The sequence below is a fragment of the Mauremys mutica genome, chromosome 20, assembly GCF_020497125.1.
Source record: "Mauremys mutica isolate MM-2020 ecotype Southern chromosome 20, ASM2049712v1, whole genome shotgun sequence".
NCBI classification, from domain to species: Eukaryota; Metazoa; Chordata; order Testudines; family Geoemydidae; genus Mauremys; species Mauremys mutica.
The window spans coordinates 18,459,595-18,483,046 of NC_059091.1; the positions used below are offsets into that span (position 1 = coordinate 18,459,595).

The window sequence follows — 23,452 nt, forward strand, 5'->3', positions numbered from 1 at the left end:
CTATGGCTGATCTGCCCAGCACCCTGACTACACTGTAACCTCCTCCGCAAAAGACAGGCGGCCTAAACAGCCTTTTGTGTCTTTCCCTTCCCAGGCAGTTAACTGCGTAATTGACACAGTTAAGCCACCACTCAGCTATTTCTAAGCAAGCACGTTGTATTCTGAAGGCAAAAGCATCAGAAATGCCGGGCAGGAAGGGACTCGGAGCTAAGCCCAGTGCTCTGCGCTGAGGCAGGGCCCAGTAAACCCAGACCCTCCCTGAGAGGGGTGGGAGAAAATGAGTTTAAGCCAATACAAGAACCGACACGAATGCTAATAAGCCCACCAGAGAGCACCACTCACTCCCCCAGGGGCTCTGGGTGGGGGTTACCCCTTCAGAGCCCGCACGTGCCTACAAGCTCACCGCAGCTCTAGCTCCAAGCAGGCGCACGGAGTCTTATGGGGCCTCCATAGACTGAAAATCCTTCCCACACCTCCCTACGGATGGGGCAGGGTGGGGGTGCTCTCCATGGACCAGAGATCAGGAAGTCAGCCTGGATTCAGGCTGTTCTGTCTTCTGGTCCCTGGAGAATCCAGTTTGAACTGGTATCTCTGAGCCTCTCACCCGCTGGGGGGAGCTCTGGGGAGGCGTTACACGCTGTGCCCCCACCTCGCTGTTCTTAGCTCCTGGAGAGCTGCGTGTGTCCCGCCTCCCCCAGGGAAGTACCAACAAACCCTCCCTGGTACTTAAACATTTGTAAGACAATGATCTCCTGAGTGACTTAATTCAGTAAGGGGTGTCCCCCAGGGTATTACTGCGGCTGTGTCACGGGGTCCCAGCAGTGGTCCCACCAACACAGGTAAAATCTCTCTGCTTGTACTTGGGATTTCCCTGTTTATGCATCCCAGGGTCTCATTAGGCTGGGAGCTCGCATTCAGCTGCTGAGCCATCCCCACCCCCAAGTCGTTTTCAGAGTCTCTGCTTCCCAGGATAAAGTCCCCCACCCGGCAAGGCTGGCCCTAGATGTCTGTTTACCTTTAGCCAGATTAAAACGCAGATTGTTTGCTTGCACCCAGTTTACCAAGCGATCCAGATCGCTCTGTATCCATGACCTGTCCTCCTCCTCACTGACCACACCTTCAATCCGAGTCATCAGTGATGCCTTCCCCCTCCCCCCCCAGCTCATTGATAAAAATGTTAACTAGTTTAAGGCCAAGACCCTGTTCCTGCAGCCCCCACTAGAAGCGAACCTGTGTGATGCTCATTTCCCATTCCCAGCTACCTTTTGAGACAATCCGTTAGCCAGCTTTTTAAGAATGAGAATATTATGAAACTGATGTGGCACGGATTCAGTGGATTGATCAGAATGACAAATGGCACCAAGTCAGATGCCTTCCATATTCCACCAACGCTACTGCCTTCATCAGCCAATCTGCTAATGTCATCAACAAAAGATATCAACTTCATTTGACAGGATCCATTTCCCATAAACTCGTGTTGCCTGGCACTAATTACATTACCTTCCTTTAGTTCTTGATTAATCAAGTCCCATATCAGCCACTCCATTATCTTGCCTGGGATCGATGTCAGACTGACAGGCCTGTAATTACTCAGGTGATCCCATTTACCCTTTTTAAATATTGGCACAACATCAGCTTTCTTCCCAGAGCTCTGAGGCTTATTGAAAATCAACATTCACAGTCCAGTGAGCTCCTCAGCCAGCTCTTTCAAACTTCTTGGATGCAAATTATTCAGACCTGCTGATTTTTAAAATGTCTGACTTCAGTAACTGCTGTCTAACATCCTCCTGAGAGATACTAGTGGACTGGAAGGACTCTTATCCTGTGTGATGACCACATCATTTCTACTTGGGGAAATAGAACAGAAATATCTATTGGACGCTTCAGCCTTTTCTGCATTATTATTATTTATACCATTTGGCTCTAGCAATGGACCAATACCTTTGTTTAGGATTATTTTTGTTCCTAATATACTTTATTAAAAAAAAACCAAAAAACACCACCCTCTTTATTGTCCTTAACTCTAACCATAGATTTATCCTTGCATCCCTTTGCTTCCTTTACCAGTTTTCTACAATTCCTGACTTATTTATAGTCATAATCAACTTCCCTCTTTTTTTTCCATTTTATATTTTTATAGCTGCCTTCTAAACCAGGTTTGTTTTTCCCCTAATCAATATGGCCTTCTTCTCTACTATGGATTTTTGGGGAATCTAGTAGTGTTTTAAATTCTCAATTATGTTTCATATTTTTCTGATTAAATTCTTCCTCCCAGCTGATTTTGGCTCAAATTGGTTTCAGCTTTCTGAAATGGCCCTCCTAAAACACTGTGTACGTGTGTATATATCTCAGTGGTTTGGACTTTATTCTGCCTGCACATTATGAATGCAATGAAATCCTGATTGCTTGTATCTGTGCTACCATGTAACTTTTAGTTGTGTCATCAGTTTCTCTTTCCTTGTCAGGACAAGGTCTAATAGAGAGATCCCCTGGGTTGGATACAACAATGTGAGTTAGCAAAAAGAACAGGAGTACTTGTGGCACCTTAGAGACTAACACATTTATTTGGGCATAAGCTTTCATGGGCTAAAACCCACTTCATCAGATGCATGCAGTGGAAAATTCAGTAGGAAGGGGTGTGTGTGTGTGTGTGTGTGTGTGTGTGTGTGTGTGTGTGTGTGTGTGTGTGTGTGTGTGTATGTACATACATAGAGAACATGGAAAAAGGGGGTTGCCCTACCGACTCTAACGAGACTTGGTCTATTATCAGCAGGAGAAAAACTTTTGTAGTGATAATCAGGGTGGCCTGTTTCAAACAGTTGACAAGAAGGTGTGAGTAACAGTAAGGGAAAAATTAGCATGGGGAAATAGTTTTTAGTATGTGAGGTTAGGAAATTGTCATCTAGAATACTTAGACATTCCAAGGATGTTTTTAGTGCTGGTAGTGTCAGACCTCACACCATGAGGGATTGTCTCACTCCAACCGGGGAAGTGTGAATCTGAGAAGACGCTTTTTTTTAAACCTTAATTGACTCTAGATCTGGTGACAATGACTAGGCCACCTCCTCCCTTCCACCCCCAACTCAATTATATGAGGCTGAAGGCTCAAGAGTCGTCTTTGCTCAGGGGCAGGGGAAAAGTTGCTAATTTTATGTGAAATTCTAGGGGACCAGGGATAAATCATTCCTAACCTCCTCGTATCTAGAGATTTGACTTTAGGGTTGGCTGGAAAATAAGAATTCCATAGCGTGGGGACATGGGAGGATTTGGGCTTTGTTTTTATTCCACATCAGAACAAAAATGACCGACTTTTCTGAAAACAGGGAAGAGGTAGGGCCTAGGATGTGGGAGACCCAGCGTCAGGCCTCTGCTCCGAATCAGGCAGAGCAGGTCTTCCATGTCCCAAAAGAGTGTCCTACCCACTGGAGTTTGGGGGTGGGGAGAGAGTCCATCCTGGGGCCTGAGAAACCTTCCCAACCAAAGTTTCGTCAAACCTGATCTCCGGGGTGGTGCAACCACTAGGTGAACTAGGCAGTTGCCTGGGGTGCCAAGATTTGGGGGTGCCAAAAAGCAGTGCCCCAATTTTTTTTACAGCATCTCAGTCTGCTGCCCCCGCCCCCCCCGCGCTGCCCCCCCCCAGTGTCCCCTGGCCCCAAAGGGTCCTTGCCTCTCTCCCGCAGTTCCATGCTACCTCCCCTCGGCTCCTGTCATCAACTGCTGCCGCAGGGTCCTAATGCCCCTCCACCACTAGTTGCAGGGCAGGCTGCCCTTACCCTGCCCTTCCCCCTCAGACCCTTCCCTTTTCCAGCGGGACCCTCCACCAGCACAGGGCCCCACAGGTCACCACTCCTGCCCCACACTGGGCAAGGGTCACCCCCAGTGAGGCTACAGTGAGGGGCAGCAGCAGGGGAGGAGGTGCACATGTGATGGCAGCCCCCACCCAGCACCCACCACCGGGGAGGCGAGGAGGCTTCCTGGACCTAAGAGGAGCCCTAGGAGCATGTGCAGTGACGGTGCAGGGTGAGTGTTCTACCAGGGTGGGGGGGGAGTGTGGGGGCCCCTCCCCCAGAACTCACTGCTGCCAGCAGAGAGAAGGCTGGGGGGGTCCTCTCTGGCCCCATCCCTGAGTCAGCCTGCCTGCACCCCAAACTCATCCCCAGCCCTACCCCAACCCTCTGCCCAGCCCTGAGCCTCCTCCCACACCCCAAACCCCTCATCCGCAGCCCCACCCCACAGTCCTCCTCCACCCTGCCCCCTTCCCACACACCCTCTCTGCCCCCAAACTTCCTCCCAGGGCCTGCACCCCCACCCCTTGTCCCAGGCCTCCCCTCACCCAAACTCCCTCCCAGAACCGTAGGCAGGTGGGGGGCAGAGTTGGGGGGGGTGGGTTCTAGGCACCACCAAAATTTCTACAAACCTGCTACCCATCCCAGCATCTGGGTTTTAAGCCCGGTTATGCCTGCAACAGGCCTAAGCCTGTGAGTGACCCTCATAGCAGCTGCCTGAAGTGCTTGGGGGAATCGCACATGAAAGACAAGTGTCGGATTTGTAAAAACGGTCGTGCGAGAATGCAGCAGCAGGAGGTGAGATTCGTTTGAGGGCTCTCCTCATGGAGGCTGCGCTCCGCCCAGCGCAGGACTCTAGGCCCAGCACCTCGCCCTCGGTTTGTAGTGCACCCCTGGCACCGGGCTCAGTCTGGCACCGCTACCCCTCCCCGGTGCCCAGGAAGCAGTCAGAAAAGTGGGACTCCCTGGCACCCAGCAAAAAGGGTCACGGGACATCGGACAAAGGACCTAGTTCAGGCCACCTGCCCACCCCAGAGACGCAGGGGGGTTTCTCTCCGCTTGGATCCACTAGTCTCCCCAGGGATCCACCGCTGACTCCCGGGAGTGGCATGGGATCCAAACTCACTATTCTGCGAATATGCGTGTGTAGGTGGTTGAAATTTGTCATAGTGATATTGTCAGTTGTTGTTGTATAACGGCGTATCCACCATTCTAATTTTATTAACAATAATTGGATATTCTAAAGGTAGAATAAAATATACGTGACTAAAAAGGGTGAATTTTTGAAAGTATTTTGAAAGTTTATAATAAGCGATGGTCCGGGGGGAGGGGAGGGAGACGGGGTGCGCAAGGTGAAAGTTTCGCCTAGGGCACAAAATATCCTTGCACTGGCCCGGCCTGATCTATTTCTGTGACACTTCAGGTTGGACGAATCTGCATTTTTCCAACGTCTCCTTGGAAAAATCCCGCCCCCAGCTCTGACTGACCCTGCCTAGCTGCGTCTATAGGGCCCGGTCTCCATTCCAGTCTTGCACTGAGTTCAGCGCACTGTGTAAAAACACCGGCCTTCTCTTTGCAGTGAACACAACTTAAACGTTTACAGCCGGAGAGCTAAAGTGAAGTGGCTAAATGTGGGTTTGCGGCCCTGTCGGTAGAAATGGTTGGATCCTCTTCACTGATGCTTGGAACTGGAGGGGCTTGCAAGACTTGCTTAGATTGGAGATCCAGGGTTGCCAACCCTCCCGGTCTGGCTAGGAGTCTCCGGAATCGGGCTCTATCTCCCGGAGGCTACTGAAGCCAAACTGGGAGATTTTAGGTGCTGAAAGTCCAGCAGGGCTAAGGCAGGCTCGCTGCCTGCCCTGGCCCCGTGCCTTTCCCGGAAGCAGCCGGCACGTCCCTGCAGCCCCTGGGGTGGGGCCAGGCATAGCTGCCGACTTCTGCTTGTGCCGGTGGGAGATTGACCTGCCCTGACTCCACCCCTGCCCTTCCCCCATTCCAACCCCTTCCCCAAAGTCCTCACCCCAACTCCGCCCCCTCCCTGCCCCTATTCTGACTCCTTCCCAAATCCCTGCCCTGGCCCTGTCTCCTCCCCTGAGTGTGCCATGATCCTGCTCCTCCCCCCCCCCCCCCCCAGCTTGCTACAGCTGTCTGGCAGCAGCAAGAGCTGGGAAGTAGGTGGAGGAGCAGGGATGCGGCACGCTCAGGGGAGGAGGTGGGGCAGGGAGCTTGGCTGCAGAGCACCCACAGAGTCAGCGCCTATGGGGCCAGGCCTGTCTGCGTTGCCTGCACCCTGAGCACCGACTCCACAGCTCCCATAGGCAGCGGAAGTGCGTGGAGCCCCCCTCACAGGGACATGCTGGCCGCTTCTGGGAGCGGTACACAGAGGGGACAGCATGCGGAGCCTTTGCCCCACTTAACTCTGGCGGCTCCAGTGGGGCTAAGGCAGGCTGTCCCCACAGCTCCCATTGGCTGCCGTTCCCATCCAATGGGATCTGTGGAGTCGGTGCTCAGGGCATGGGCAGTGCATGGAGACCCCTGCACACCCACCCCCACAGGGACATGCCGGCCGTTCTGGGAGTGGTGTAGGGCCAGGGCAGGTAGGGATCCTGCCTTAGCCCTGCTGTGCCGCCGACTGAGGTAAGCGCTGCCTGGCCAGAGCCCAAACCCCTTCCCACACCCCTGTCCCCCCCTGCACCCCAACCCCCTGCCTCAAGCTCAGCCCAGAGCCCCCTCCCACATTCTGAACCCCTCGGCCCCAGCCCAGAGCACGCATGCGCCCCACCCCCCTGATTCAGTCTTGAGAGTGGGGGAGAGCGAGCGATGGATGGAGGGCGCAGGCAGGGGCGGCTCCAGACCCCAGCATGCCAAGCACTGCGGGGGGCGCTCTGCCGGTCACCGGGAGGGCGGCAGGCGGCTTCAGTGGACCTCCTGCAGGTGTGCCTGCGGCGGGTCCGCTGGTCCCGTGTGGCTTCAGTGGAGCTGCGAGACCAGTGGACCCTCCTCAGGCACACCTGCGGGAGGTCCACCAGAGCCACGGGACCAGCGACCGGCAGAGCGCCTCCCGCAGCGTGCCGCCCTGCTTGGGGCGGCGAAATGTCTAGAGCCGCCCCTGGGTGCAAGGTGGGACCTTGGACAAGGGGCTGGACCTCAGGGAAGGGGTGGGGGCAAGGGTGTTTGGGTTTGTGATTAGACAGTTGGAGGTTTATAGTGTCCAGTATCTGGTCTCCAACTGCTTCAGAGGAAAGTGTAAGTAGTGAGCCCTGCAGCGGCAGGTGTGGGGGTAACCTTGCCCCTCCCCCTGCCTGCTGATCCCTACTAGTTAAATTGGGTTAAGTTCCAAAGCAGGAGTTTTAACATCCTTCCATAATTTGTTGGCATTAATGAACTCCGGATCTTCTCACCCGTTTAAATATCTGCTCCCTCTTTTGAATCTTGCCAGATTCTTGGCCAGAGTGAATTCCAGTGGCCATCTGCAGTTCCCAGGAATTTCAGTGGGGTTTGCTTGTGTTGTGATTTCTGTGCATGCCCTGCCCTTCCCCCCCCAAAAAAACCCCAAATTGTTGGCTGCTTGCCTTGAAACTGATTAGCCAGTCTGGGCACTCAGATCGTAAAAATTCTTGCCTTGAGGTTCTTCAGTGCATGAAGTAGGGGACAGCAAGGGCAGAATGAATTGAAGTAAACTCCCCCCCTCCCCAATCAGTGTGGCATGGCTCTAGGGCCAGGCCAGGCTGGGCAGGAAGCTGTGCTTTGAATCACATTCGGGTAACTCAGGGAGCCTGCAAGGGCAGTGGAGAACGCTGGACTATATCCATGGTGAGCCACTCTCCTTGCTGATCCAAATACACTGGTACGAGTGGTGCCACGTGAATGTGCCCCATTGATGCTCATCGGCCTCCTGCTGAGCTAACCTGTCCAGGGGCAGCGTTTGTGCAGACGGGGTTGGGCGATGCAGGCTGTGTCCTGGCCTAAGCCGCCAACCTGCCTCCAAACACACTAGCCAGTGTCTTGACGTGGCTTTTCGATATCACTGAGCGAACTCTTGTGTGAACCTGATTTGAGATCCACCCCCTGACTCCTCAAGACCGTCTCTGGGTAACAGGGTTGCCAACACTTGTGATTTGATGGCAAGTCTTTGACAACTGGCGTTGCTTCTAACCTCAGCTGGTGGCCTCGGGTGCAAATATCTGCTCTCATTTATAGCTAGTCTCTAGAGGTCACACTTCTAGGCTCTTCTCTGCTGTCATGAGGGCTGCACAGGGCTGCCAGGCATCCGGTTTTTGACCAGAACGCTCGGTCAAGAAGGGACCCTGGCGGCTCCGGTCAGCACCATTAAAAGTCCAATCGGTGGCGCCGCAGGGCTAAGGCAGGCTCCCTGCCCTGACTCCACATGCCTGTGGCCCCTAGGCAGAGGGGCAGTCAGGGAAGCTCAGCGTGCTGCTCCTGCCCACCAGCGCTGGCTCCGCAACTCCCATTGGCCAGGAACCACAGCCAATGGGAGGTGTGGGGGTGGCGCCTGAGGGTGTGGCCAGTGCCCAGAGCCTGTGGCTCCTGCACCTAGAAGCTGGACACACCAGCTGCTTCTGGGAGCTATGTGGAGTCAGGGCAGGGAGCTTGCTGTACTCCCGCTGTGCCGCCAGCTGGGAGTCGCTTGAGGTAAGCACTACCTGGCTGAAGCCTGCACCAACCTCGTGCCCTAGATCAGAACCCCCTCCCACACACCTGCCCCAGTGCTGAGCCCCCTCCTGCACCCCAAACCCTTCATCCCTTTCCCCATCTGGGAGCCTGCACCCCCTGCCCCAGCCCAGTGAAAGTGAGTGAGGGTGGGGGAGAGCGAGTGATGGAGTGAATGGGGGTGGGGCCAGGGCCATGGGGGAAGGGGCAAGGCTGTGGGGGAAGGGGTGTTGGGTTTTGAGCGATTTAGAAAGTTGGCAACCGTAGCACTACAGGCTCAAACCAGAAGACCCAGATCCCGCCTCAGATGCGTGAATTCTTAAGTTGATCTCATGATTTCTGCATACTCGGGCTTGGCAACACTGAATAGGTCTGATATTGGCATATTTGGGGCCAACATCCTAGCATCGCCCCTTTAACGGCTAGTGTAGACAGAGCAAGAAACCCCCCTGGGATTCAGGGCATGAAATGCGCTCTTCTCCAGAGCCTTTTCAAACCGGATCTCGCCATTTTGGCCACCGATGGCTAAGAAGCCCCGGCTGTGACAGCTCTTAGTTTGCTCGTTACTGGACTGGGGCCAGCACCACTCGTCTCCTGGGTGGCTATTTCCTCTCGAATGCGAGTCTGAGCTCCTGGCTGAAAGCTGGGATCGTGCCGTGGGAGTGTGGGCTGTGGAGACCAGCAGGCTGAGCGTCCACAGAGCACTGGTTAGAACTGAGCAGCCCAGGCAGCAAATAGGGAACGGGCTCCCTGCCTGTACCATAAAGATTTTTCTATTATGTAACTGCTCTTGCTCAAGTGTATTCCAGCCACTTAGTAGAATTAATAGCTCCAGAGTTTTCTGGGGAGGTAAATAATAGCTGGGAAGCACGAGGGCTTGTGGATTTCCTTGTGAGCTTTGGGGTCCGATGCTATCGGAGTTGCATCCCAGGAGATTTGGGTTCCCTTTAAATCCAAGGGGATTTAGGGATTTGAGTCCTTCTGGGAAAAATCTCCCCATCCAAGCAGGTTGGGCTAAGGAGTATTCCCAGCTAGCCATGGACTGGCTGTGTGGTTCAGGGCAAATCCCCACCCTGGCAGTGCCTCGGTTTCCCCAGCTGTGAAATAGGGATGAAGCTGGCCTATCTTTCAGGGGATGGGGCTTGAGGATAAATTTCATTCAATCTGTAAAATGCTCTGAGATCTGAGTCCAGAGCTCCAAAAGAGTGGGAATTCTTCCTGTGTGGAGGGACGGGCAGCTGAGACATCAATTGCTGCAGAATTTAACTTTGTATTTTAAGTGAATCTTGTGCTTAAGGCTGTAAGTCTTTCCCAGTGCAGCACTACCTTCCTGAGCCTGCAGGCAGCTGTGTCGCCTCTGCTGCTCATGGTTCTGCCTAACCATGGTTCTGCCTAAACTGACTAGAGCCCATAGGTGTGGGCTCTAGTCAGTTTCACAGCTGCTCTGCCCATGGGCACCCATGAAAGTGACTGGCACGTTCTGCTTTGTGCCCCTTGGCAAGGCTGAGCAGGAGGAGGATGTCAGGGCTGGAGCTATTTGTGGGGGGGTAGGATGAAGACACTAAGATTGGGGGAGGGGACCTGGTGGGAGAGATCCCCTCTTCCTGGTACTTGGAATGCTTCAGATGCTCCTAGCCAGAGGTGGCCAGGGAAAATAGGGATCAATGGGCCTCTCCCATCAGGTCTGGGGAGGTCAGGGCTTCTGACCTGGTGTGCTGCTGGAGGCTGATCTCTCAGCTTTGCCCCTGGCTAGTAGGTTTGAGCTCTGGACTAGTTGTGATTTCAGCACGGGGGAGGCAAAGCTTCAGTTGATGGTGCTGCAGAGGTGGGTGGAATTGGTCCCTCTGCAATTAATGTCTGTCTCTTTCAGAGGAGGATTTGGCTGTTCTCCATCACCGCAGAGCAGGCAGACGATCTCCCCAGCACCTGGGTGGGACAAGATGGATGGCAAAGCTACTGCCAATGGGGTCCCCCCTCCCCAGGCCAATGGCACGGCAACCGCTGGGAAAGGGGCGGCAGCGGGGCAGCCTGCAGCAAAGCCCAAGCCTGCCAAGAACGCGGTGAGATCGGCCCCCGTCTCTGGAGCTAGGCGGCCTGTGCCTGACCACGCCCGCCCACCCACAGCCCCGTGTGGTGGCTCCAAGCTGCTCAGCAATGGGGTGCCCCCGAGGGCCGAAGCCTCGCAGAGGAAGCTGCCAGCGGCAGCATCAGCACCCAAAGCTGGTGCTGCCCCTGCCAAGCCCACTCCGGCCAAAACAGTGGCCAGGAAGCCAGCAGGTGAGAGCGGGGCAAAGCCTCCGGAGAAGGCTGGGCCGGGCAAGGCCGGGCAGCCGAAGGGTGTGAGGAAGACGCCGGTTCCAACCATGGCCTTGGGTATGTGCCTCGTCTTCCCGCCAACAGCAGGAAGGGTTGCCACCCCTCCAGGATTGTCCTGGAGTCTCCAGGACATAAAAAGTTCAATCTTTAATTAAAGATGGTCATGTGATGAAACCTGCAGGAATACGTCCAACCCAAATTGGCAACCCTTGTGGGTGGCACCAGGCTGGGATCCCTGAGGCCTACAGGTGCCTTAGGGCCTGTTCCTGATCCCCTTGTCCTGAGCCAGGGTGGTTAAGGCCCCTGTGGGTTGATAGCAGGGGAATCTTCCTACAGCCTAAGGGGGGAGGGGGGCTCTCACTGGGGAGCTATAGTGCTGGGCTGTGATCAGAATCCCCCCGCAAACAAAACACCTGGCAGGCCTCTGACAGACTGGGGTGGGGGGTTGGTGTTAAGGGAGCCAGGCTGTGGCATCCTGTCCTGCTTTAGGGGCAGGGCAATGCCCCGCTATGGCACAATAGGTAAAGCACTTAGCAGGGGAGGGTCCCCTTGGTCCCCCCCCACACACCCCGACCTGGCTTTGGGGGAGTGGGATAGAACCCCTGGTTTTCCCTGCACCAGTGATAGCCAGGGTGGTTGAGAGGCCCTTGCGTGCAGCGAGTGTGGCAGGTCATGGTGCCCATCCTCCTACGGCCATGGGGTCCAGCCCCTCTGCCAGAGAGGCCAGTCTCAGGAGGGGCCAAGTCTGAATCCCGTTCCAGGGAGGGTAGCGCAACTGCATTGATGGGGAAGCTGGCACTACCCCTCCTGTGTGTCCTGACTCCTTGGATCCCAGAGCTGGAAATAGCCTGGGAGTCCTGTTCCCCTGGCACTAACCTACCTGCCCCGTTGCCTCGTCAGTAACCTCACGTCTCCTGGCGCTGAAGCTGTCTCTTTCTTCCTGTTTCTAGTCCCAAAGTCGGCCTCAGTGAAGCCTGAGAAACCAGAATCTGCCAAGCCTTCCAGGTATGGTATGGAGTTGCCTGCAGCTGCACGCTGCCTGCTGATACTCTGGGGAGAAGACTTGGGAGGGGCTGGGTAAAGAACCTGCCCCGGGATACCCAACAGGGGGCACATGGTGGGGCTGGGAAGGCTGACGTTTGATGGGGTCTGGATGAGATTTCCATGTGGGATGGCTCCTGACCAGGCAAGGCACTGCCCTTGGGACCCCCAGCCCGCTTGGAGCAACAAGCAGTAGCAAACGCCATGACCCACGTGCAGGGTGTGTCTGGTACCTGATCTAATGTGATCAGATGTAATCACACTAATAACAGCATGAGAAGGGATGGTAGCAGGAGTCACTGAAACTAGGGGAACTCCCAGAGGAAAACAGTCCCAGATCAGAGGCAGCTCCTGGGAGAGCCTGAGATAGACAGAAACAGACTCTGTTAAAGACCTTTCTGAATTTGCTCTCTCATTAGTGAGTGGTGGGATGTTCGCTGGCAGTATGTTGTTCAGCCACTAGATGTCCCTGAGCTGTATAGCATTCCAGGCAGGGAGTGGTCCCTGGTAAACAATGGAGACAGAAGTGGGACACAAGCTAAGTGGAGGCTTGTCTGGGGTTCAGTAAATGCCGCCTGTTGGAGATGAACTGTGGTTTCTCATATCATGAGACAAAAATATCCCAGTGGCCCTAAGGGGGGAGGAGACTTCTGGTAGTAGACTACTCTAATCTAGCAGCCGGAGTCCGAATGAGATCAATGAGGCTGAACCTGTCCAAATTCTGATTAGACATGGTGTGAATTGTTAGCCCTGAGAACACTGGGCCCGTTCATGCCGGGCTGTAGGAGATTCTCCATCCCTGTAAATTGAGCCTGGATGTCTTTCTACAGGAGATGCGTTGGCTCAGATAGACGTGAACCTGCCTGATGCACAAAGTACCAAGTGGGTTGCCTGGCAGCCTAGATGCAGCCTAGATGGTGGGAATTGTAGCGTACGGGAACAGGCCAGTGTCCCTTGGGACTACTGGCTCCCACGGTGTCCTAGCTTCTGAAAGCTGTTAGAGCAGCAGGCCCGAGGTGACTAGCCCTGGCGTGTTTTTTGCATAGTTGGGAAACAGGCTTATCTGGGCCCCAGCGGGGGCTTTCTTCATGTTGTGTAACAAGCCAAAGGGATGACAAGAAATAGCTGCTGCTTTTCTTCATGGAAGGCTAGAGGAGACGGCTGTGCTCATGTGCTGCACAACACAGGAGTCCCCTGACTCAGTAGCTGTGGCTGAACTAGGGAGCGTCCTTAGAGAAACATCCAGGCTTGGGTTTTTTTAAAATCCTCCAGTGATGGAGAAACCACCACACCCCCTGGGGAGCTGTACCAACAGGTCATCACCCTCACTTAAAATCCCTTAACCCATTCTGGCCTAGTGGGCGGCGGGAAAGCCATAGACATGATGCATCTTGATTTTAGTGAAGCTTTTGACACAGCCCCATGTGATCATAGATTCTAGGACTGGAAGGGACCTCAAGAGGTCATCGAGTCCAGTCCCCCTCCTCTCTCATAAGCAAACTAGGGCAGGGCCGCCCAGAGGATTTGGGGGCCTGGGGTCTTCGGCAGAGACCCAGCACTTCGGCGGGGGGGTCCCGGGATGGAAGGACCCCCCTGCCGCCAAATTGCCACGAAGACCCGGAGCGGAAGAAGCTCCGGGGGCCTGGGCCCTGCAAGTGTTTTCTGGGGTCCCCGGAGCGAGTGAAGGGACCCCGCTCCAGGGGCCCTGAAAAGCTCTTGTGGGGGCCCCTGCAGGGCCTGGGGATAAATTGCCCCACTTCCCCTCCCCCCCCCCCCCGGCAGCTCTCAGGTTGGGGGAAGCGCAGTGAGACTCAATGAGAGGTTCTAGACTGCCCCGCAGACCAGATGCTGTTCTAGTCTGGTAGCACTCTTGCATTGGTGCAAAGGACCACAGGTGGGGCATTTAAGGGATGAAAGCAGAGATGTGACTGGGGCAAGTGTCTTTCATTGCAGTTAGTGCTGGCTGCTCAAGTTCACGCTCCTGAGATGAGTCAAGCTTGTCAGTTTCACTTGAGCAGATGGTTTTGTTTTCCAGTGGGGTTAGAACACGGGTGGGCAAATCTTTTGGCCTGAGGGCCACATCTGGGTGGAGAGATTGCATGCAGAGCCATGAATGTAGGGCTGGGGCAGGGGGTTGGGGTGTGGGAGGGGGTGCAGTGTGCAGGAAGGGACTCAGAGCAGGGGGTTGGGACAGAGGAGGAATGCAGGGTGTATGAGGGGACTCAGGGCAGGGGGTTGGGGTGCAGGGAACAGGAGGGGGCTCAGGGAAGGGGGTTGAGGTGTGGGGTGCAGGAGGGGTTTGGGGTGCAGGCTCTGGCCCAGTGCTGCTTACCTGGAGTGGCTCCAGGGTGGCAGCAGCACACCCCAGGGCAAGGGCAGGCTGGCTGCCCACCTGCCCTGGCCCCACGCTGCTCCCGGAAGTGGCCGGCACCACATCCCTGTGGCCCCCGGGGGAGAGGGGGCAGAGGGCTCCGTGTGCAGCCCTTGCCTGTGGGTCCTTCCCCCCCAAACTTCCATTGGCTATGGTTCCCTGTTCCCAGCCAATGGGAGCTGTGGGGGGCAGTACCCACAGATGAGAGCAGCATGCGGAGTCCTCTGCCACCCCTCCCCCAGGGGCCGCAGGGACGTGGTGCCAGCCGCTTCTGGGGTCGGATCCAAAGCCCTGACAGGCCAGATCCGGCCTGCGGGCCGTGGTTTACCCACCCCTGGGCTAGAGGGCTCTCAGCACCACACCCGGCAGGTTAGCGGGAAACTCTGCTTTGGCTGTGACGTCAAACATTCTTCACGTTTTCTCTCTCAAACCCCTGAGCCCAGCACTGGGGGGAGGCCTGGCAAGCCCTTCAGTGTGGATTTGGTGGGGCTAATCGCCTGTGGTTCAGAAGGGTTTTACTGTAACCCCAAGCCCGATGGACTCAGCAGCTGTGTTCAGAGGCGCTGCAGCAGCGGTACGTCCTGCCTGCCGAGGGGGCTTGCAGCTGGGAGACAAAGCGGGTGATGAGGGGCACCAGTCAGAGCTCTCCAGGGGGTGAGCCTCTACTTGCAGAACGTGGCCTCCATTCAGATCCCCTAAGCTGCCGGGCTGTGCTGGCAAAGGGCTGGATGGCTTGGATTTGTTTGGCAGGTGACCAAGTGCCTCTTGGTGCAGAAAGGAAAGGGCGGCCCAGTGGTTGGAACGCTAGCTGGGGACTCAAGACACCTGGGTTCAGTTCCCAGCACCACCACAGTCTCCCTGTGCGAGACTGAGCAAGTCACTTTGACCCCTTTGCCTCAGTTTCCCCTCCTGGGTACATTGGAGTAACAGCAGTAAAGAAGGTGAGGTGCTCAGATGCTACAGTGACAGGAACCTCTGCTTGAGCTAGTCGGGGAGCAAGGAGTCAGCCAGTCAGGGTGGGGAACATCCATCTCAGACCCCTGCAGGCTGGTATTGCGCAGTCCCCCTGTGGTACAGCAGTGTGTGCACTGGGGGAGTTTGTCCTGGCATCCCAAGGGCTGTACCCGCTTGGTCCCTCTGGTGGGCAGAACGCAGGACTGGCTCTTGGGCAACCTGGGTTCTATTCCGAGCTCTGCCATTGACCTGCTGGGTGACCTTGGGCAAGTCACTGCCCTGCCTTGTGCCTCGGTTTCCCCATGTGTAGAGTGGGGAGAACAGGGCTTTGAGCTCGGTGGGAGAAGTGTATGGAAGAGCTAGGTATTCAGGGTGTGACATGGACCTGCCTCTATTGACTGCATGAGACAAACACATGGTGACTTCTCTATCTCTTCACCCCTCTCTGTTCTGGTTTCAGACCCCCTGCTCCAGGGACGAAGGACACCACACTGGTCTCCGCCAGAGCCCTGACCAGTAACAAACCAGCTGTGGCCAAACCTAAGCAGATGGCGCCACCTGGTGGCCAGGCCTCAGCAGTACCACAGCAGCAGAAAAACACGACCGCCTCCACAAAGAAAGGTACAGGCGCCTCACGACTAAGCATTGGTTGGCGGCTTAGATCTGACACCAGCAAGCTACGGTGACTCCACGGTGTGGGCAGCTGGGGCATCTGAGATTCAGTGTCTGGTTGGATCCCATGGGAGGGTGCCTGGGGCAAGAGGCGAGGTGTATTCGTAGGTTGCCGGCTTAGGACACCAGGCTGCCCCGACTCTGGGCAGGAGTGGGGGTGGCCCATCTGCTGTAGCAAAGGGCAGCGTGGGATGTCTGAGGAACGAGCTCCACCCCCCCCCACTTTGTTACCCCAGTGCCCCTGCATGCTGCTCGGGACTCAGCTCTTCTGAGAGTCTCCCCGCACCCCCCATGCTGGGGGGATGGGGACGCCAGCCAGCATGGAGCAGACCCCAAGGCTCTGCTCCCAGCCCTGGGCATTAGGGATGCACCTGGAGTGCACTGCACTGGGGATATTCTCTCCTCTCCGAAGGCAGCGCATGAGTTGGAGCAGCCCCGTGGCTGCTCCTAGTTACTCTGGGGACAGGGCCATCACTAGGACCACCACCAAGGTGGCTTAAAGCCTGCTCTATCCTACCCCATGGAGTGAGGTGGGAATTGGGCCACTCTAGTGGGAGCCAGTGGCTTTCCCAGGGTGCTGCAGCAGCTCCCAGCGCCCTCTATTGGCTTGGCCTGTTACCCCAGAAGGGACTTCCAATTGGCTATAAATCTAGGGCCTAGCCCTGAGACCTGGCTTCTTTCTTGTCCCTTACAGGCCTCATCAGAGCTGCCCCCGGCTCCAGGGCCCGGCTGGCTGGTTCGACCCCCACCCTCAACAAGATTGCTGGCCCGGCCAAGACTGCCAAAGCTAAGCTCCCGGCAGAGCCCAAGGCCAAGAGCCACCCGGTTCCTGCCACTCCCAAGGCCTTGGAGAAGCCAAAGGGGCTGAAGACCCCTCCCAAGGCAGGGGGCAGCCATCCTGCCACCCCACAGAGAGCAGCGGCCTCCCCCCCGAAGAGGCTGTCCGCTGGGAGCCCTGGCAAGAAGCCCCCTAAGAAAGAGGCTAGCTACAACCTGGAGCCAGTGCCTGTGCCTAGGAAAAAGCTGCTTTCCCCAGGACAGGGAGAGGCCAAGGAAGCTGCTGCTGATGTCCTGCCTGGCACAGAAAGGGCAGCCCCCGAGGGCAGTGTGAGGCCTCTGGATGAGCAAGGGTTAACAACGGAGGTGGGCCCAGTCCTGCCCAAGCCGGTCCCTGCAGATGGGGATGCTCCTGAGAGCTATAGGCCAGAGGTGCCGGGAGCAGAACAAACACCCGCCAGGGACCTGGAAGGGGTGGTTGGAGGTGGAGCACCGCAGGAAGCAGGAGGCTCATCTGGCCCAGAGCTGGTGGCTGCCAACCCTCTATCCTGCCAAGAGAGCTGTCCTGGAGAACAGCAGCTGACTGGTCTCTCCCCACCACAAGGGGTGGGCTCTCCTCCCAGGGAGATGCTGCCCCCAGCAGGCACAGAGCTCCCTGATGTGACACTCAAACCCCAGGGAGAGCAGAGCCTGGCGGACACGTCATCTATGCTTCTAGACCCCTGTGAGACTGGCCCAGCAGCCCAGGGGGAACCACTGCCCTGCCAGGAAGCCCCGATGGCTGCTGAGCGCCTGGACTTGTGGCCAGAAGGCCAAGGAAGAGCGGCTCAGGATGTGACCTGCCTGGCCTCAGCCCAGCTGGATTCCTCCAGCCCAGCTGGGGCCTCCCACATGCTGCCCCTCAGTGAAGAGGTCCCTCGGGGTGGCACAGGGGGACAGCAATCTCCATGCGCGTCACCGAAGCATCCGGCAGAGCTTCTGCAAGGGTGGGAGCGGGAGGAAGAGATGCCAGATGAGCCGGAGGCAGAGTGGTCGACGCACAAGACAGACTCGCTTCCTCGGGTTGGCCTGGAGGGTTCCTTGCCAGAAGATGTAGCAGAGCCAGGAGCTGTGGACCTGAGAGAGGAGAGGGACCGGAGTGTGTCTCTGTCTCTGACCCTGCCAGGGCGTGGACAGGAGACCCAGGATGCTCTTCCCCTGGAGAGAGGAACTCAGAGCACTCACGGGGGCTCTGGGAGGATGGGGGATCTGGATGCCGAAGGAGTGACTAGCACAGAGGAGGCAGTGGCTGCTTCCCAGTTGATAGAGGGGCTCAGCAGAGAGTCTGTCCGTGCAGGGCATGAGCCAGAGGAGGCTGTTCCCCCCGCAGAACAGCTCCGTGAGGACAGCGAGGGCCCTGAAGACCAACCCAGTGTCACTTCTCCTGGCATGTCCCTCCCTGGTGCTGAGCTGACTAGAGTCACCTTAAGCAGCCTTGAGGGAGCTGAGCTGCAATGCACCCGCCTAGGTTCTCCTGGAGATGTTGCCGAGGTGGGGCCCACGGAAGGGGAGCCCCCACTGAAGGGTGAGGCTGATGTGCTGGAGGACCTGGAGTCACACGGCCAACGGGAGTCACCACTGGGTCCCAAGGTGACCGTACACAAGCCTCAGAGCCTGCCCCTGAAGAGCCTGGAGCTGCTGCAGGAGCCGGCCCAATGCCCCCCACCCCCGGGGCAGCTGTCGTCCAGCAGCGCCGAGTCGGAGGGGCCGTCCAAGAGCCGCTCCTCCAAGTCCAGCACGCTGAGCGGCCCTGACCTCGCCGGCAAGAGCAGCAGCGAGACCAGCACCCCGGAGGAGCTGCGGGATTATGACAGCAGCTCCGGCGTGGAGTCCAAGTCAGACGAGAAGCTAGAACAGAGCTTCCCCCGCAGCCCGCTGGAGGACCTGCCAGGGGAGCAGGACCTGGGGATCCACATGGACAAGGGGGACGACGAGGCAGAGACCCTCCCAGCAGATGAGCTCCTTGGTGACCCGCCCACTGAGCCCACAGTGTCCTCTGAGGAGGAGGGGGAGCTGGATGGAGACCTCCTGAAGGAGCCCAGCTTCCCTGCCATGGGCAAGCCCCTGGTGTGCCGGGTGCCCGCCCCGCCCCGCAAGCCATCCCTGGAGGAGTCGGAGGAGCTGGGCTCGGGTGACGCCGGCACCGGGACGCCGGCCTCCTCCAACTCGGCTACCTCCTTCGATGCCGCCTTCCACCTCCACTCCACTGACAGCTGCGGAAAGAGCCCCGGCCTCTCCTCCCTGGAGAGCGAAGAGCACTCGGCCGAGAGCACCAGAGACCAGATCCCCAAGGGCTCAGAGCCGGCCAGCCTCCCTGAGGCGGAAGAGCACGGCAAGATCTCCCTCCCCGGGGACTGGGGCTGCCAGCTGGAGCACCCCCTGCAGATGGGCCCGGTGGACGAGGAGGAGCCGGCCTCCCAGCCCTATGGCACCGCTCCCCGTGGCCCGGCGGCAGGTAACGTATAGAGGAGCCTGCCGTGTGTGTCCAAGTGCCAACGCCGCGGTACCTTAAAGCTTAACTCAGTCATGTGCAATAGTGTCCCCTGCTGAAGGGAATCCCCCCATCAGTGTCTCCTCTCCCCCCTGCTCCCCCACCGTGTATCTCCCACCTAGCCAGATGGGTCTGATGTCTCTGTACAGTCCCTCAGTCATAGCCTACATTTTTCTGTCTAGATCAAAAATACCAGGCTCTCCCCCATGATCACTGGCACCTAGGGGGAAGGTGTCTGTGTTTTAATGTTCTTCCCTTTTGGGGTGGGAGATTGGGGGCCAAACTTTTTTTTTAGCCTTTCAGTACGTTGAATAAAGAGTCACTTATCTGGATCTGACCTCCTGGCCTGTTCTTTGTATTTTTGTGCAGGACTCTTTCCACCCCTCCCTTAGCCTGGGTTGCGGAGGGGAGATCGTGGGGGTTGATTGGCAGCAGGGCAAAGTAGATTTGGGGTGGGGGCTAGGGAGAGGCTATTTGTCATGGCTGACATCTTAACTGGTTGGTTTGTAGTCTCACAGCAGACTGGAAGGTCTGGCCTTAGCCATAGTCCTTCTGTTGCCATGGGTTCTCCAGGAGATAGTTTGGCCATCACATGGAAGTTCTTCATGTGGCTGAGAGCATCTCAAGCCTTCCCTGGACCACCATGTGGTGGGCAGACTTTTCTAGACCCTACCAGCCCTCATCTCCTGGACCTTTTGGTCCAAGGGAACTTTCCTGGGTCCACAGACCGTAGTTTTTGAGAACCAGAGCACCTGATGCTGTAGTACCTTCCCTTGGACAGATCTAGCCCAGAGATCTGAGGCCCAGTTCTATGGGCAGCTCCAGGTGCTCCAGCCTCAGTGATGTGGTTGCCATGGAGACAGAACTTTAACAGCCAAAGGATGCTGTGCCTAGGTTGGTCCCATTGCATTGTGCTTAAATCAAAGCTTCATGGCTGGTAGAAGACAGACCTAATCTAGGCTTCTCCTGCCAGACTCTGTCCAGACTAAACTCCTGGTCCCTAGCTGCAGTACAAGACCCAGACATGCAGTTCTGGTTCCAGACGGTAGCAGGCAATGTTGCATCCATTGGCGAACTCACTGCAGCAGCAATAGCTCCACCCAGCAAAGCACATCTCTGGGGAGAAGCAGAGGAGGTGTCACTAGCCTTCTCCTTAGCTGCTCTGCTTGGGATACTGCCCCCAAGACCATGCCTCCCTCCTGGGCATCACTGCCATGGAGGCATCCCAAAGATCTAGACCTAGGCAGAGAAGCAGGAGCCAGTTCCTAGTTTAATCCACTTTAGGCATCTTGCCTGGTCGGGGTGGTATCGAATGGGCGAACCCTGGATGTTGCCTGGACTCTCCTCCCTGCCTGTCTGTGTGTGCCTGTGCCAGTCTGTCCTGTTGGTGCCCCCTGTCTCTCCTTCGTCCGTCTTGACACCCCTTCCATGGGCAGTTCTCTCCAACCCGTGCTCCTGTGCCCTGTTGTAGGTGAGAGCGGGGCTGGCCTGGGGCCCTTCTCCTGGGGGCCCTGCCCCCCTGAAATCCTCTCCACCATCTACGAGGTGGAAGGAGGCGCAGAGACCCCTGGGCAGGTGCCAGAAGAGGAGGAGGATGGGAGCTGCCAGCTCCCCCCTGCTATCCCCTGTGACAAGGCCCCCCTGCACCTGGGCAGCCTCCAAGCAACGGTCATGCAGCAGCTGATCAGCCGGACTCTGCTCTTCTCCTCCGCTGGGGAGGCACCTGTGGGGAGCAGAGGGGCCCCTGTCATGAGTGAGGTGGAGCTCGGAAAGTGGACAGACCTGCTGTCACCATTGGATGAGTCTCGGGCCAGCATCACCTCAGTCACCAGCTTCTCCCCCGAGGATGTCTCATCTCCCCAGGGCGACTGGACGGTGGTGGAGGTGGAGACCTTCCACTGACTTCCCCCACCCGCACCGGCTTCACCCCCTCCTTCCCACACCTCCTCTGGGTGAAGGCTCTGCCTGTTGTGGTTTAGATCCCTGCTGTGATCTGCTCTTCTCCTTCCCTTGGCTTTTCTGGGGGACCAAGCGTGGTGAGGTGGTCAGTGCCTCTGATCCAGCCACGCAGAACTTCGCTTCTACCTCTTGGCCCACAGTGGAGCAAGTGGCTTCCCAAGTTGAGGCTCCGTAACCAGGCGGAGGCAGCCACTGGAAGAACTTGTGCTGGGGTGAGGTTTAGCTGCTTCCCCTGAGTCCTTGACTTCAGTTTCAAATGTCCGAATTCTGCGCTCATCCTCTCCCCAACTCCCTGGAGCTCCCAGATCCTGCAGCCGAAGGGGTGGAGGGTTAACAGCAGGATGGGCAAAACTCCCTTACAACACCCCCCCACACCCCGTAAGGTGGGGTGATCCCACAACAGCCCCTGTCCTCCACATACCTGGTCTCCCAAGAGACCGTTTTAGTTTGTTAGCGCTGGTGGCCTCCATAACCGACACAAAATCTACAGGTTCTTCAGCAGAGGCTGGAAGAGGGGTTGGCAGTTCCCAGCCAGTTCTCAAACAGCCATGCCCATCTCTTCACCTCCTTCCCACCCACTGCTAGAGGAGGCCTCATTCCTTCAGGAGAACAGTGCCAACCACCCATGGTGTGGCTGGAAGAATCGAAGCCATGGGGGGTGGGGCTTTCCTTGCCCAGCGGCTCTTCCCCCTCAAAGACATTCTCAGGGCCATGGTGGGTCAGTTGAGTCCATGATCTGCCTAGCCTGTGGCAGGAGGAGGGGAGGAAGAAGGACATGGCCTTAAAGCTGGACCTAACTCTTCAATGAATGTTCTCTAATTTCCTCCTGTGCTCTTGGAGCTGGGCTGATGGACAATGGGGGAGGGGGTGTGCTGCATGCATGGAGGTGGTTTCTGACATGATTTGCCTGCTGCGTTGGAAGACAGCAGAGGCCTTGGCTCATGTTCCAGCTGTTGCATTGTGGGGATGTGGGGTTGGTTGGGTGTGGTTTTCTTGCTGCTGTGGGTGTACCTTTATGCACAGATCTGCTGTCTCCGTTAACTGCCACTGGCCAGCCACAACTCCAGTAGCTGAAAGAGGCCTGGGGGTGGATTGAAGGCTTGGCTCCTCGGGTGGGGGTGGGTACAGGGGACTGGGGAGGTTCATAGGGGAGTAGAGGCTTGGGAGGGGGCTGGGAATTCCTCTCCTGCAGGGGCTGAGCCTGTGGCAAGGGGGCATGTTGTGTGGCAGCCCTGCACCCCAGCAGTCCCTAGCTGCTCGCCCATTGTGTCGACAGGCAGGCTGGGTTACAAGAATACTCTACCCAGGTCCAGCTTCCTGGTGGCAGAGAAGGCAGCACTGGTGCCATCTCCACCATAACGGCTCCGCCCTACTTCCCTCTGTGGTGCTGCTTGGCTCCAGGGGAGGCACTGGGCTGGATGTTATGGCAGGGGCATCTCTGGTGCTTTTCAGCACAGCAAGGGTCTCTTCTCCATGCCCACTGAGGCCCTCAGGTGAGCCATCGATGGCACCAAACTCTCTGAGCATTTTCCATAAAGTTCCACTGGGAAGCTCCTTGCTGGAGGAACCCCAAAGCTGCTGGATGACTTCAGCCCAGGGAGAGGTGGCAGCAGACTTCCTGCCATGGCCTAGCCACAACTCACTACTGAAGCGTAGAGGAGCCAGATGTCAACCTAGCCATGTAACTCGGTGCAGCCTGCTGCCCCTCAGCCATCTGGACTTGTCTGACTTCAAGGGGATGAGCCTACGTTCTCTAACACTTGGATCTCAAAGGGGAAAGCACTGGGGTAGCGGAGCCCAGCTCTTCAGCCATTCCCAGTCAATGGGTGTCTGTGCAGTGAGGCTGCGGCTTGCGGAGAGGGACATGGTTCTTTAGCCTACCTCCCCTGGAGCCACAGCCTGCTAATGGGTGTAACGGTGTCGTTGTGAACTGTAGAGAATCTAGCTGCCTTCCTAGCTGTAGTGGAGCAAGTGATTGCGGTGAACAAGTGACCTTTTCAATGGTGTGTGTCCTGCTGGTTTCGTTCTAACATAGCAAACTGTGAACAGGAAACTCATTTAAACAATAGCAGTGGCTTTTTTTAAGAGACACTAGGTTTTTAATAAAGATGAATTAAATGCTGCTCAGGTGTTGGCATCTTCCTTTCGTGACCTAGGCTGGAGTGGGGAAGGGGATCTCTGTACCACCACATGGCAGCATCTGAATTTTCAGACTTGAACCAAGGTTTATAATCCCAACAGGCCCCAATTGAGAGTGAGCCCCATGGGTCTGGGTGCTGCACAGTTAGGGATGGCCTATCTCAGAGCTTACACCCTAAGAAGGGTGGGAGGAGAAACTCAGGCCGAGAGGGGAAGAGACTGGATGGAGCTTGCACC

General features: G+C 56.8%; 1 protein-coding gene across 1 annotated transcript in view; it reads left to right on the plus strand.

Annotated features, from left to right (window-relative positions):
• The window catches only part of PRR36 (proline rich 36), a 39,357-nt gene extending 16,159 nt beyond the window's left edge, over positions 1–23,198 (plus strand). Inside the window, exons 2-6 of the mRNA XM_044994861.1 lie at positions 10,327–10,829; positions 11,723–11,777; positions 15,599–15,759; positions 16,505–19,081; positions 20,589–23,198. Of these exons, the coding sequence (XP_044850796.1) occupies positions 10,397–10,829; positions 11,723–11,777; positions 15,599–15,759; positions 16,505–19,081; positions 20,589–21,019 (3,657 nt within the window). The 5' untranslated portion in view covers positions 10,327–10,396 and the 3' untranslated portion in view covers positions 21,020–23,198. The remainder of the gene's footprint in view (positions 1–10,326; positions 10,830–11,722; positions 11,778–15,598; positions 15,760–16,504; positions 19,082–20,588) is intronic.
• Positions 23,199–23,452: the final 254 nt, after the last annotated feature.